Raw genomic sequence first — 14,416 nt, forward strand, 5'->3', positions numbered from 1 at the left:
TGTCTCAATTACTTTCTTTTCTTTTCTTCTTTTTTTAAAATAACCTCTACCTTCCATTTTAGGATCAATACCATGTATTGATTCCAAGGCAGAAGAGTGGTAAGGGCTAGGCAATGGGGATTAAATGACTTGCCCAGGCTCTAATAGCTATGAAGTGTCTGAGGCTAAATTTGAACCCCAGATTCTCCATCCATGGGTTCTCTATCCACTGAACCACCTAGCTGCCACTTTTAATCACATTTTACAGATGAAGAAACTAAGGCAAACAGAAGTTAAATGTTTTTTCCAAGATAACAGAGCTTGCAAGTATCTGAGGCTAGATTTGAACTCAGATCTTCTTGATTCTAGGATCAATGTTCTCTCTACTACACCACCTTGCTGCCCATACTATACAGTCAATCTCTCAATTCAGGCTAAGATCACTTTTTTTTAAATTCTGCATCATTCTGTTATGATCTGCAGTCCTTTGAAACTCCCAGATTTTCTTTTTTTCAGATTAACTGTTCTCTACTACTTTCAAGTTCATTTTTTGAAACCAAGTATAAGAGTTAAATTTCACCTTGATTCACTTAGCCCAATATCATCTGCAAAGAAACCCTCTTCCTCTTCCAGTTGGACTGGGTGTTAGATGCCATCCATGACAGTTGCAAATACCTTTAGTGACTGTAAATCCCCCTTTTAAACAGGTCATTCTTGGTTTTTCATTTATTTCCTCTCATTGATTCTTTTTTGCCTCCCACATTGTCATTGTATTCAAGATACAAAGCTCTCCTGTGATGTTCCTGCCTCATATTCATCAGTAAAGACACATTAGCAGAATACTGCTTAGAGATTACTATCTATTTTAATGACACAGAAGCTCCAGTGCTCCAATGATAATTTAAGCAGGTACCTTTTCAATAACTTGTAATTTAATATCAAGGATTTTGCATGTAGGGTAGCTGTGTGGTGTTGCCCTACATCTATGGAGTGCTGAGCCTGGAGTCAGGAAGACCTGAGTTCAAATCCATCCTCGAGACACTAGCTGTATAACCCTAGGAAGTCAATTAACTTTGACTCAGTTTTCCCATGTATAAAATGGGCTGGAGAAGGAAATGGCAAACTACTTCAGCATCTTTGCCAAGAAAACCCAAGATGTCACAAAGAGTTGGACACAACTAAACAACATTTTGATGTAGTGGTAATTGTTTAGGCAGTCATAGTCTACCTGGCTAGGGAATAATTTTTATATGATACTTCAGTATGTTAAGAATATATGGGGGCAGCTAGGTGGTTCAGTGCATAGTGCCAGGCTTGCAGATAGGAGGTCATGGGATCAAATTTGACCTTCTTGAATCAGCCTGGGCCAGTCACTTAATCCCATTTGCCTAACTGTTGCCCTTCTGCTTTAGAATTGTCACTAAGCCAGAGTAAGGATTAAAAAAAAAGGAATCTATGGATATTATTCTTCACTGATGTTGATAGTAAACCCATCACATATCTCCCTGATAAGCAGACACTTTGTGAGTTACTATAGCCCCACCCCCACCCCAAATTCTTCACATAGGGGCAAACTTTGGAGATGAACACTTCTGAACTCAGATAGGTTGACCCTACAAAACAGACACACACAGTGGCAGACTTCCTCACTGCCTTTTTTGATCAAAGAGAAGGGTCCACCAATCTGTGGGTTCTATTGGCAGAATTCAGGTTTCTTTACATTCCCAATGAGGTATAAGACTAGGACTTTTATATGTTTCATGTACTTAGATGTATCCAGGACCTTATCAATGTGGATACTCCTATGAGTGCAGATTACAAACTATGCCTTCTTCTGTGGTAATTCTTGCTTATGTCCTTCCATAATTTCTCCATAGATGATCCACACAACAATCCTCTAGGTCCATGTTGGTGAACCTATGGCACATGTGCCCGAGGGGGCTGCTCCCTTCTCCCTCTCCATTCCCACCTGAGGACATTTTGTACATGACCCACCCCTCTATCCAGCAGCCCAATGGGAGCATTTCCTCCCTCCCCTGTCTGGGGTGAGGTAGGGGGATCAACTGTGGCACGAGGGTTGCAGTTTGGGCACTTGGTCTCTACATTTCAGGGGACTAGTGCAACATTAGGGTGGTTTGTCTGCTATACATACCTCTTTCTAGGGCGCTTTTTCTAATCATACATTTCCTGGGTTATTTTTGTGTGTGTGCTCCTAAGCACAAATTATGCTTGATTTGGTTGATAATACTTTGTAACCTACTTATTAACATATTCATGGCTTTTTGAATCGCCTGTTTTCTTTTAAGTGGGGTTTGATTTGCAGTCCTATAGCATTACTGGAAGATGACTGGTATTAAAAATTCATTTTAAAATTATTTAAAATTTAATAATTAAAAAAAGATGACTCTAAGTAATAGGGAGAAGCATGAAATGACTGAAAACAACCCTAATTTCCCAAATAAAATCTCATTCACTGTTTTTTTCCTATTTAAGTCTGGCACTAGCTCATTGTTTATCTGTAGTTTCAATCCAAGTAACTAATATTGATTAACTCACCCAAGTGCATGTCATAGTTTGAGCATTGATGCATTCTTCATCTATTTGGTTTTTTTTGTGTGAGTTGTTGGGTATCATTTGAGGGGTCATGGAATTTATTTCAGAAGTCCTGCAGCATTCTGAGACTGAATACAATCATCCACAAGTGCGAGCATCTCAAAGGATTCAGCATTTATAAAGCATCCCTTTGATTGGGACCATACACAGGACATGTCTGCCCCAAGCATATGAAGTATGAGTAGATGAGTGGAATGAGCAGATGAGAACAGTTCAGTCTAAAGGCCATGAAGGCTGAAGCAGGCAGTGAAGAGACCAAGATCATCACTGCCTCCCAGACCATCCATGACCAGTCACCTTGACATTGGTCCTGCCACTGGAATTCAGTGACCAGAGAAGTGAAGCTGATGACTGAGCAATTCTGTCTCACTTAAATCTAATTTATGCCCAAGGACAAACAAAAACAGCACAAGAGACACAGACAAGCAAATCCCTATTTTATGCTTCCCTTGATATTGGTAATTCTGGGATAGCTGAACAAGGTTCTCTGATTATAACTATATAGTAGGAAAATCTTGAACCCCTAAAGACTGCACTGCCCAGAGTTCCTTTCGGTGTTACCTAGAATGCTTTTCCTTTTGTTTACATTTGTGTGGTCACGTTTGTATAAATTCTGAGGCTTTGCCTCATTCTTTCTCTTTGGTTCCTGGGAGTGGGCTGGTTAGTACCTTTAAGTTAGTCTCTCTGTTAGTTTATTATTTTTTTTTTATTTTAAGAGTTTTTTTTTTAAACCCTTGTACTTCGGTGTATTGTCTCATAGGTGGAAGATTGGTAAGGGTGGGCAATGGGGGTCAAGTGACTTGCCCAGGGTCACACAGCTGGGAAGTGGCTGAGGCTGGGTTTGAACCTAGGACCTCCTGTCTCTAGGACTGACTCTCACTCCACTGAGCTACCCAGCTGCCCCCTCTGTTAGTTTATTGTTAATAAAATATTCATAAATATAATATTTAGTATTTTGCATATTAATTTTAATCTCCACATAATTTTTAACAAAGATCTTGCATGTGTGGGAAGAACCTCATTTCACTCTACTGCAGGGTATCCTTACCTTGGTTCTTGTGAACTTCAAAAAAATCTTTTTTGGATAACTACAATTCAATATAATTAGTTTCCTTGATAAACTTTGCACATTTTTTTTTGGTGCATTTAAACAAGGGGTCCATAGGTTTCACCAGAATGCAAAGGGGTCCAATACAAAAAGGTTAAAAATTTCCTTTTGTTTTTTGCTTTTAAACCAGTGACAGTGGAATATTGTATTTTCAGGATCTTTCAGTCACTCATGAGACTGAAGCGGTCTTCTGTTGAAAATTACTTGCATTTTTTTGTCTGTTCTTTTCTCTTAGTTTTATCCTGGAGATCTTTGATGTTCATGTAGATCATTCTGGTGCATGCTGGTTTTACAGAGCTACTGGCTGTAGATATAGATGTCTTTAGTTCTTAAAAAAATAAAAAAATTTTTAATAACAAATTTTCACACAAGTTTTCCAAAGTTATAATCATCCAATTTGTCTCCCTCCTTTGGTTCTTTTTTGCAACTGATTCCATTCTTATTCCCCCCCACCCAATTCATTTTCTATAATAAAACAGTACTTTAATACTGGCTTGTGATTTATTAGGTGCTTTCCCACACATTATCTCAATTGATTTTGACAAGCTGGTGTGGTAGTGTAAATATTTATATTCTTGATTTCCATGAGGGAATTGAAGAGACTTGTCTCCTAGTAGACTTATCTCTTCTGAGATCTGTACCACCTCCTTTCAGATATTTCACGATGTAATCATCTCCATATCTTTTTTTTTTTTTAAACCCTTGTACTTCGGTGTATTGTCTCATAGGTGGAAGAGTGGCAAGGGTGGGCAATGGGGGTCAAGTGACTTGCCCAGGGTCACACAGCTGGGAATTGGCTGAGGCCGGGTTTGAACCTAGGACCTCCTGTCTCTAGGCCTGACTCTCACTCCACTGAGCTACCCAGCTGCCCCCCATCTCCATATCTTTTTAGTCTGCTGAGGGAACACAGATGGAGCCCTTTCCCTTTAAAATGAGAACATACATCAAAATAAGCTTTCTTGTTTCCCCTTTCTCTCTCCCCATAGATATATTTTAGGGTACTTAAACAAGAATACCCCCAAATTACAACCTGAAATAAGAAAAAGAAAAGTCATATGATGATGAATACACAACTCAGAGAAATAATTTCTTCTGGAACAAAGTCTAATAAAAATGATGCAACAAGCAATAGTTTATTTGTAAAAAAAAATTCCCCCAAAACAACAAAAAAAAAACCCAACCAAAAAGTTGCCCCAATAAAACAACAAAAACTCCTTAAAACAAAACAAAAACAAAATTTAAAATTTTACTACATTTTTCAGTTTCAGAAAAAAAACCAGAAATATGTATGCGTATACGTATATGTGTATATATACAGTATATATACATACTGCAGTATATAGATATAAATATACATACTGTATTTCTAAATACTGCATACATATATACACTGCAGTATATATATGTATATATATATATAAATACACATACCATATGTGTATATTCTGCATATATATGTGTATATACACACATACATGCTTTTCCGGACAGAATAGGACCTTTCTTCATATTAATTTAAAAGCTAAATATCACAATTTAAAATCATAGCAGGAAAACAGTCTTTATTGTTTTGTCGTTCACACTTCAAGTACTAGAAATAAGCAAACTAGGGCCTGAATGCGGAAAACCATTTGCTATGCACTGATAATGACTGACAGCTATAGAATATCACTCTGTGGTATCGTATACTTTACACAGGTTTTGGTTATCCTACAACTGTATGGACCTTTTACCTGAGATGAGAGGAAATAATGAGGCATGACAATTTAGAGGCTCATGGGGGAACTTCACATTGAGTTTCAAACAAAAGCAAAATTGGTTACACACAACTCTGTGTAGCAATAGGTGTCACATGTGAAACTTTCCTAGGAAAGGATTTTTTTTTCTCTCTCCCTGTTTATTGTCAAGCAAAACACTTCAAAACTGGAGGGAAACCAGTGGTGAAGCACCACTTGCAATGATCGGCATGCAGCTAGGGACATAGAGGTAGCTTTTTCTTTATGACAATTCTCGGCCAGCTCTGATGATACCAAACACATCCTCTTCTGCAAAAGGCACTCACAAAATTCCTATTTATAAATTATACAGTGGTGTTATGTTATACCGACCACAGACTGCTTAATATTAAACAGCTTATGGTTTATAAAAAAAGGTAAGCCAAGGAGATGGTTTAAGGAATAAAACTGGCAAAAGAAATGCACATTTTTGATACATGCACATTAAAAAAACACAAAAAAAAAACAGTCAACGTGACAGCTTTTAAAAAATTTTCACTGAAAAGTCAGATACTCCAATTTAATTAGCAATAGGAAATAGTACACTGATGGACTAGGTATGGGATTGAAAACACTGAAAGCAGACCAGCTTTTGAACAGCCAAAGTAAAAGTAACAGTTTGCTCTCCAGGTAGAAAGATTCTTCACATAAAACAGAATGTATGGCGAGAGAGGAAGGCAGTGGAAGAGGTAAAGGAGAAGGGAGACAATGGGGAAGAGATTGTATATAAGCATATAAATGAAGACAACCAGAATCCATTGTGACACTGTGCTTCTCCCTCTTCTGTAGCTGGAAGAGATCCTACCCATACCTATGGCTGTCCTCATCGTGACACAACTGAACTAATTGAATTATAAGATGTTCCACTATTACAACTTGAGGCATAGGCTTCTTGGCCATTGGCATCTAAGTTTATTTTGAACACAGAGGATGCCCTCAGTAAAAAGTCGGCCGCATCCCGGCGGCCCAGTTCTCTCAGTTTGGACATTAAGACGCCAACAGTGCTCTCAGGGTAGTTGCACCATTCCTGGAGGAGAGCATGGACTGGGCTTGGGAGGAAGTCCTTATGAGTTCCATTATTATACTTTGCCACGAGTTCAGGGAGGCCCAGGTTCATGGCAAGAAGGCACCAGTCCTTCCCCATAGGATCGGGTGGGTCCAACAGGCGGCTCAGTTTTCTCCGAGTCAGGAGGTTCAGGTCTGAAGCGTGAATGTCCATTCCGAGGCTGCCCTGAGAGTAGACATCAAGACACCCAAAACACATAATGCTACTGAAACTTTCCTTATAGCCACCCATGGTGTTAGTCAATGAGGTCTCTTTCAGAGTCTGTGCTCGGAAAAAGTCCCGTGGCTGGTAGATCATGACAGGTTCATGATGTTCCCTCAGTTGCTGGGGGCTCAGGTAATGTTTCACTGTCAACAGCCCTGGTAAAGTGGTGGTCATGACATTCTCAATGGTGCTACACACAGAATCCAGAAGGAGGCAACATTTGATCTTTTCAGTTTCCAACCCCCTGACCTGAACCTCAATGCCCTGCCCATGGTTAACCAGTAGAACAAGCAACTCTGCCCCTCTGTGGGCAATTTTGGAGCCATTCACCCACAGTCGGATATCTGCATCCCCTTCAGTGCTCTGTTGGTGAATCCAGCGACAGAGATTCACTTGTACCTTGTGAAAGATCCCACAAGGGAAGGGGGTAAGGTGCTCCACTGGGACAATTCGGACGCCTCCATATATCATCACTTCATCTTCTTCATCAGTCCAGGACCGGTGCAAATTGTCAGTCTTGATGAGAGCAGGGATATCCACCATAGTGCCACTGCTCAGGTCGCGGGCACAGATGTCCATGGCATCCAGGATCTGGATTAATTCTTCTACATCACTCTCTGGGACTAGACGCTGAATGTCCTCCATTGTGTACCGTCCCCTGTAATGGTGGAGGGCTTTGGGAGTCTCCACAGAAAGGAGTTTTCCCAGAACATTGGTGCAGAGCCATCGTGGATCCAGGAGGATGACATCTTGTACAGTTTCACTCTGCATTATATTAATCTGCCAGAGGGAACAATAAGCAGTCACTTATTGGAAAACACACATGTCAATGGTAGGGTTTTTTCTTAATACACTGAAAGGTTTGCCTCAATGAGAAAAAGAAAATCATCTTGCCCTTTGCTATGGAACATAACAAATTCCATTAACTACTGCTCTGGGCCTTTAAGAGGTCATCAAATTACCCCTTGCCTCTCACCCAGGGAACATAGACTTTGTTCTCTTTATCATATTCGTTAGGGATTGCCTCTCAGTGACTCAGCTGTGTGAGTACTTTGCCTTTCTGGAGAAAAATGAATAAATCCAACAATGTGATGCTTCTCTAGCAGTTTGAAAGTGATGTTCAAGTCCATTTTACTATCTCTTTCTGACCTAAATTTCTGTTGAGAATTTTTATTTCTACTGCTTAATGCAAGTGAATAATAGTTCCTTGAATATGTCTCCTAAGACTTTTCAGGTACAGGCACTGACATGTTTTGTAGTCGTGAACTCAATCAGGAGACAAATTTTGAATAATATACCTATTTGTCATTCACTAGCTCATCTATGGAAATTGTTTGCTTCATACACACAGTACTGCTTCATCTGTTTATCATGAATCAATTGGGTCTATCTTAGATGATAGCATTTTGGAGTATGGTGCCAGAATTTTTTGTAGTTTTTTGAATCATACTTGGAACAGCTCACCTGAAGTTTAGCCCTTAAACAAATATTTTCTAATGTTTCTTTTTTTCTTATTTAATTGATGTTATCACTAAAAATGGGGGAAGATTTGTGAATTGCCAATTGATAGGCTTTGAAACACAGCCAATTTTCAATCATTATCAGTATTAGGAGAGTAATGCTTTATCCTAAAAATTCAAAGCATATTTTGAACTCAACCTCCTTTCTAAATACTTTGTTTTTTACATCCGAGGTAACAAAATAAACTTATTTGAGTTCCCTTGTTAAATCCTGTAGCAATAAAATTAAGCATCTGAAACTTAGGGAAATTTTCTTGAATAGTTCCCACTTCAAATCATGCAACTCATTTTCCCCTAGTCTAGGGACAGAGTTGAGAAATCAGCCAAACAACTGTGACTACTTGGGTCATAATACAGGGTTGTGATATGAAGCAATCTCAATTCATAAGACATTTGTTAGGGGATGCCAATATGACATTAGTGCTAATGTCAGTAGCTATCTGCCTCTTTCTAAACCCAGAAATACTTGGCCAGAGAATGGATTGGGTTAGCATAAGTGTAGAAATTGTTTCTTTCATGAGTATAGAGGGAAAATACACCCTTCAGTCAGACTTCTTTAAAAAAAACTCCTACTTTCTGTCTTAGTAACAACTCTAAGATAAAAGGGCAAGACTAGGCAAGTGATGGTGAACCTCTTAGAGACTCTGTGCCATGCCCTACCCACCCCCAGAGACCTAGTGCTGGGTCCCCACCCCCCCACCTTACCCCAGACAGGGGGAAGAGAAAGGGAGGGGAGTGGCTTGAGTGCTCCCATTGGGGCTGCTGGGCAGAGGAGCAAGTGATGAGAGGCATGTGTGGAGAAGGGGAGGGGAGGAGCAGTTCTGCCCTTTCTAGTCCCTCTGCCTTTCTAGTAACTAACTCTGGCAGATGATGGCACATGTACCCATAGGTTTGCCAGCTAGGCAATTGGGGTTAAGTGACCTGCCCACAGTCACATTGATGGGAAGTGTCTGAGGCCAGATTTGAACCCAGGACTTCCTGATTCCAGGTTTGGCACTCTATCCACTGTGCCTACCAAACTGCCCTCAGTCAGGACTTCTTAACTTGGGTTCCATTAATTAAAAAGTAATTTTTTCTAAAACTGTATTTCAAATAATCAGTTCCTTTGTAATCCTCTACATTTCATTTTATGTATTTAATAACACTATTCTGAGAAGGGGTCCATGGATTTTAACAGACTAAAAAAGGAGTTTACAATACAAAAAAGATTAAGAATCCCTAGTCTACAGGGAGGATTTGGCATCTCCATGACATACACAAAGGCAGACTTAAATGAAGTCTCTGTCATTGGACTGAAGATTTCCTTTCCTTCCTCTGTGATGATTATTTGCCCAGTGCAGTCATAAGGATGAGAGGGAGATGTCAAGCCAGCTGAACTATATTCTGAATTAGAATTTAAAAATTTATTTTTTGTACATATTTGTTCATAATTAAAATTGTGTACAACCCTCCGAATTTACATTTTAAATACAAATTTCATCGGTTAAAACTCAAGGAGGAAATTTCAAAAGAGAAATGGCATGGAGGATGTCATCAAAGAAATGTACCCCAAGAAAAAAGATGAGGAGATAATGTGATGAGAGATAAGACTGACCAAGGCATAGCTCGTCCACTTCAGTGGCAGCCTTGTGATGCCAGTAGAAAGCAAAGAAGACTCTTAGGACACTGGAGGAACAGGCTATGCCAAACTTAGAATTAGAGAGTGGCTGGGCACTGGAGGGTAGCATGTAGGAAAAACATTATTGACAGTGGGTGTGGTAAAACGGAAAGTAAACCAAACCTAGAGTGAGATCGGAATTCAAATCCTGTCTCAGTCCCTAGCTGTGTGGCCATCACTAATGTTCTCAATTATTCTTATATTTTTTTACATTCTTATATAATTATCAACTATCCTAACAAGAGTTTCCTTTTGTTAAGAGGGGGATCAAATACCATAAACAGATATAAAAGTGTCTGCAAATCTGAAAGCATTATACCAACATCTATAATGATTATTACAGGACCCCAAGAATTAATCATATCACCTGTGTCATCTTTACTGCCTCTCATATTCATAAGTATAGATCAGTGGCTTTGGGGGAGTGGGTGGGAACAGAGCAATGATGCAACCGGAGCTGGACAGTCCAAGTTACAATTGACACATACTCAAAACCTAAAGTAACTTGTCTTTTCAGTGAATTTCTGGCTACAGATTGTTTCTGGAGAACTTGTAGCTGCCACAGATAAAGATGGTTTAAATGTTTTAGAAATTAAATGTATTTATTTCTTTAAAAAATTATCACTTTAGTACACTTCTTTCTTATCTTATAATTTTTGGCCTTCCAGCTTTGGTCTCATTTATGAGCTCTGGTGATCTGGTTGTTCAAGGTATCAGCCTTTCAGTGGCTCAGGGAAAATACAAGGTTCCTGGAGAATGAAGCAAAAGCAGACGCCGTCAAATACTCAACTCCTGAATCTACAACTGTTGAAAAGGATATCTACCCTTATTGATTATTGGTATTAGTGGTACCAATAGTGTCACTTGTGTGGACAGACTCTTAAGGTTGACTGTTGAGGAAAATGGCTGCTCAAGTAACTGAAGGAAAACTTCTGCTCAGGCCAGTTATATAAAACTATTTATTATAACTATAAATAATTGTATAAAAGGGAAAGTAAAAAGAGAATGAATATTGATAAGGGATTTCCCATTAACTGATGAATTCTATATGTTTCCCACAATCCAACTTTCCCTCATGGGAATGCTTCTTGATCACTAATAGTGATCCTGCTTACACTACATTCTAACTCACTAAACCTATTCCCAAAATTATAAACTTAACAATTATATAGATCTGCCAGACTTCCTTCTCTTCTGCCAGTCTTGAGTCACTAGCTGTTCTCATAGCAACTGCTCCTTGGAGGCCCCCAGAGGAGTTCTGAGGAGCTGCTCTGTAACTCTCTTGATGTCCCATCAAAACAGCTTTCTAATTCCTTCAGATTTAAAATGTTGTAAATCTTCCACAACCTCTCCAAGGCTGATCAGAGAGAAAGCCAGGAACAACCAGCCTTCAAGTCTCTGTCCCAGAAGTGGGGGGACTGTTTCTCAACTGACACTCCTAAAACACATTCTAAAATTCTCTATCTCTGACCTTGTCAGGGTTCCATGGCAAATCTTAAAGTACCCCAGGAAATCTCAGATCCCTTCTATAAACCTTACATCTCCATTCTTAACTAAGCTAATTACTCCTACATTACAATTATCATTATATAACAAGATGGCAAAAGTACATAGAAATGGCCAATAGTATGGCTTTGTGAGTGAGAGGGAAAAAGGTGAGTTCATAACAAGGTAACCATGCAGGTCAGTAACCACTGAAGGTGTTCTGTACTATAGGCATTAGGGAAAAGGAATTGCTTTTTATTTCCCAAACAGGCACTTTAATGTTCTAAGAATTTGTTTAACTTAAAAGAAATCAGTTAAGCATATGCTATCTCTAATGAAATAGAATATGAGCAAAGTTCCAGGAAACTGAAGACACTGGAGCAGTGTACCTAAGGAAAATTCCTTTGGGTTTGCTATATGTATTTCCAAATGAATTTTTTCCTTTTAAAAATATAAATTTTTATTTTCATTTATTTTTATAATAATGTATATGCCGAAACTATTTTAAAATATTCTAGAGCTTAAACATTTAAATAAAACTATCATATAAATAATATTTCTTACATAAATATTAAATGATAAGTATATAATCAAGCATCGATTATTTACACATTATATGTAAATATATAAAATATACATTTTAAGTCTATCTCTATCTGCTACACACGGTCATCACTCCATATCCAAGAATTATTTTAATTTTAATTTTTATTATTATATGTTCTTTCTTGGTAAGTGACTTGCCCAGGATCACCCAGCTAGGAAATCTGAAGCCAGATCTGAAGCCAGATCCTCCCCAACTCCAGGCCTGGCACTTTAGCCACTGTGCTAAAATATATAAAATATAGTGGACCTAGCTGTCCACTATATCCAGGAACTTTAAGAAAAAGTGAACAGATTATTCCCTTTCCACACCTGCAAGTACTGACTTTTCAAGAAAAGCAAACAAACAAACTCTTTTATAGAAGAGAGAGGCTTCTTAACTTTTGCCTATTGTGGACTACTTACTTCTCCTGTGCTGTGCAGTTGCTGAGAGATATGCCTTAGATCCTCCTCATTTGCAAGTGGGTTCAATTGGTCTTGCACATCAAATACAAACTGTTGAAGAGACATCAGCTGGTTGGGCCCATTCAATTTCCTCCAGGAGGGCAGAGTAGAGATGATTTTTTCACACAGGTGTGTCATTGGAGGGCAAACCTAAGGAATGTTTTTTATGTGATTAATTGTTGTCTACACATGGCAGATATACTTTTCTTTTATTTAAAAGGTTTTAAAAATTATCTTTTGTTTTAACCCGGCTGAATTTTTCTCTTCCCTCTTCCCAGAAATCTATTCCTTGTATCAGAGAATTTTTTTAAAGGAAAAAGATGAGAGGAAAAAGAAAAGAAATATCTGCAGAATTAATTAGAATACTCAAAAAGTCTGACAGACTGTAATACTTCACACAGCAGGCCTCTCACCCTTGCAAAGGAGTCTGGGAAGGTGTTGAAGGTACACTTTCTATGATAATTATTTTTATTTAACATTATTTTTTTTGCAAAGAAAATAGTGTTTTTTTAAAAAGTGAGTACTGCAGTTTTCAATAACAACTTTAAACAGAACCCAATCATCTATATTTTTATATATCTAACAAAAATTCTGCCTAGAATTTTCATTTCTATCATTTAATGTAAATGAATAGCAGTTTCCTACATATCTGTTAAGAGCTTTCAGGTAGAAATGCACAAAAATGTGGACTCATTCATATAATAAATGTTGAGTGAGTAGTATATTTCACTCATTTGTTCACACACAGAAATAATGATAAGTTTATTGGCAATGCAACAGGAAATGTGGGTTGGAAAGTATATTTCTCCAAACAATAATACTAAGTTTCCACCCAACCAAAACTAGTCCTGTTTGTGGGATGGTATTTTCAGTTATATCTAATTCAAAATGCTTAGCATTCATTGTTCAATCATCCATGGAAAATAAAACTTGTAGTTTGTAACACATAACTACAATGGAAAAAAAAAGTGATTTGATGCATTAGGAAAGGAACAATCTTCCTTCATCTACTCCTTTCCTTCTGTCTTAGACTCAATACTGTGTTTTGGTTCCAAGTCAAAGAAGTAGTAAGGGCTAGGCAATGGGGGTTAAGTGACTTGCCCAGGGTCACAAAGCTAGGAAGTATTTGAGACTATATTTACATCCAGGATCTTCCATCTCTAGTTCTGGCTCTCAATCCATCTCACCACCCCCATAATCTGTCTTTCATATTGTTGCCAAAACAATCTGAAACAGAGATATGGTCACGTCAGTCTCCTGCCTCCCAAATTCCCTTTCTTTATATTCATGATCTCCTTGACTTCACCTTTGTCTCTTTCCTCCAGATTCAGCCAAAAGGTTTCTCTATCAAACACAATTTTTCTTCTCCCTTTTGCCTCTGTGGGTCAGGTACACTTTCTTTGTCTCTTCTACAACAGTTGAATTCACTGCTATCTGTTACATATTAACTAAAGTGCCACATCTTGCAAGAATGCCTCCTCACGTCTCATGTAGCATTTTGTCTTACAACTTACTAATGCCCTTTGCATGTTTTTCTGTGTGTTGTAGCTGCTTTTACGTCTCATTCCCACAACATGCAATGAGATCAGGGGCCTTTTAACTTTTAAACCTTTTATCTCCCCTAGTGCTTAAGCAAATAGTCTGTATACCTAGGCATCTAGTGTTTATAGAATGCACATGGGGAGAGGAATTCATATTTTCCTTTTTCTAGTCTGATGTTTTAGGATTTACTAAGATCTATTTTTTACAAAATGCAAAATTTTATTTATTTATTAAAAAAAACCAAACTGTTACCATCTGTTTTAGAATCAATACTGTGTATTGGTTATAAGGCAGAAGAATAGTAAGGGTTAGGCAAAGGGAATTAAGTGACTTTCCCAGGGTGACACAACTAAGAAGTGTCTGTGTTCAGTTATGAACCCAGGGTCTCTTGTCTCTGGGCCTGGCTCTCAATTCACTGAG

At 38.3% G+C, this 14,416-nt stretch overlaps 1 protein-coding gene across 1 annotated transcript in view; it reads right to left on the bottom strand.

Moving 5' to 3' along the window:
• Positions 1-5,192: 5,192 nt before the first annotated feature.
• Positions 5,193-14,416, bottom strand: part of DAPK1 (death associated protein kinase 1) — a 252,352-nt gene continuing 243,128 nt past the window's right edge. The window contains exons 24-25 of the mRNA XM_044679822.1: positions 12,416-12,604; positions 5,193-7,525 (exon numbers count right to left, since the gene is read on the bottom strand). Of these exons, the coding sequence (XP_044535757.1) occupies positions 6,299-7,525; positions 12,416-12,604 (1,416 nt within the window). The 3' untranslated portion in view covers positions 5,193-6,298. The remainder of the gene's footprint in view (positions 7,526-12,415; positions 12,605-14,416) is intronic.

Source organism: Gracilinanus agilis, chromosome 1, assembly GCF_016433145.1.
Source record: "Gracilinanus agilis isolate LMUSP501 chromosome 1, AgileGrace, whole genome shotgun sequence".
Taxonomy (NCBI): domain Eukaryota; kingdom Metazoa; phylum Chordata; class Mammalia; order Didelphimorphia; family Didelphidae; genus Gracilinanus; species Gracilinanus agilis.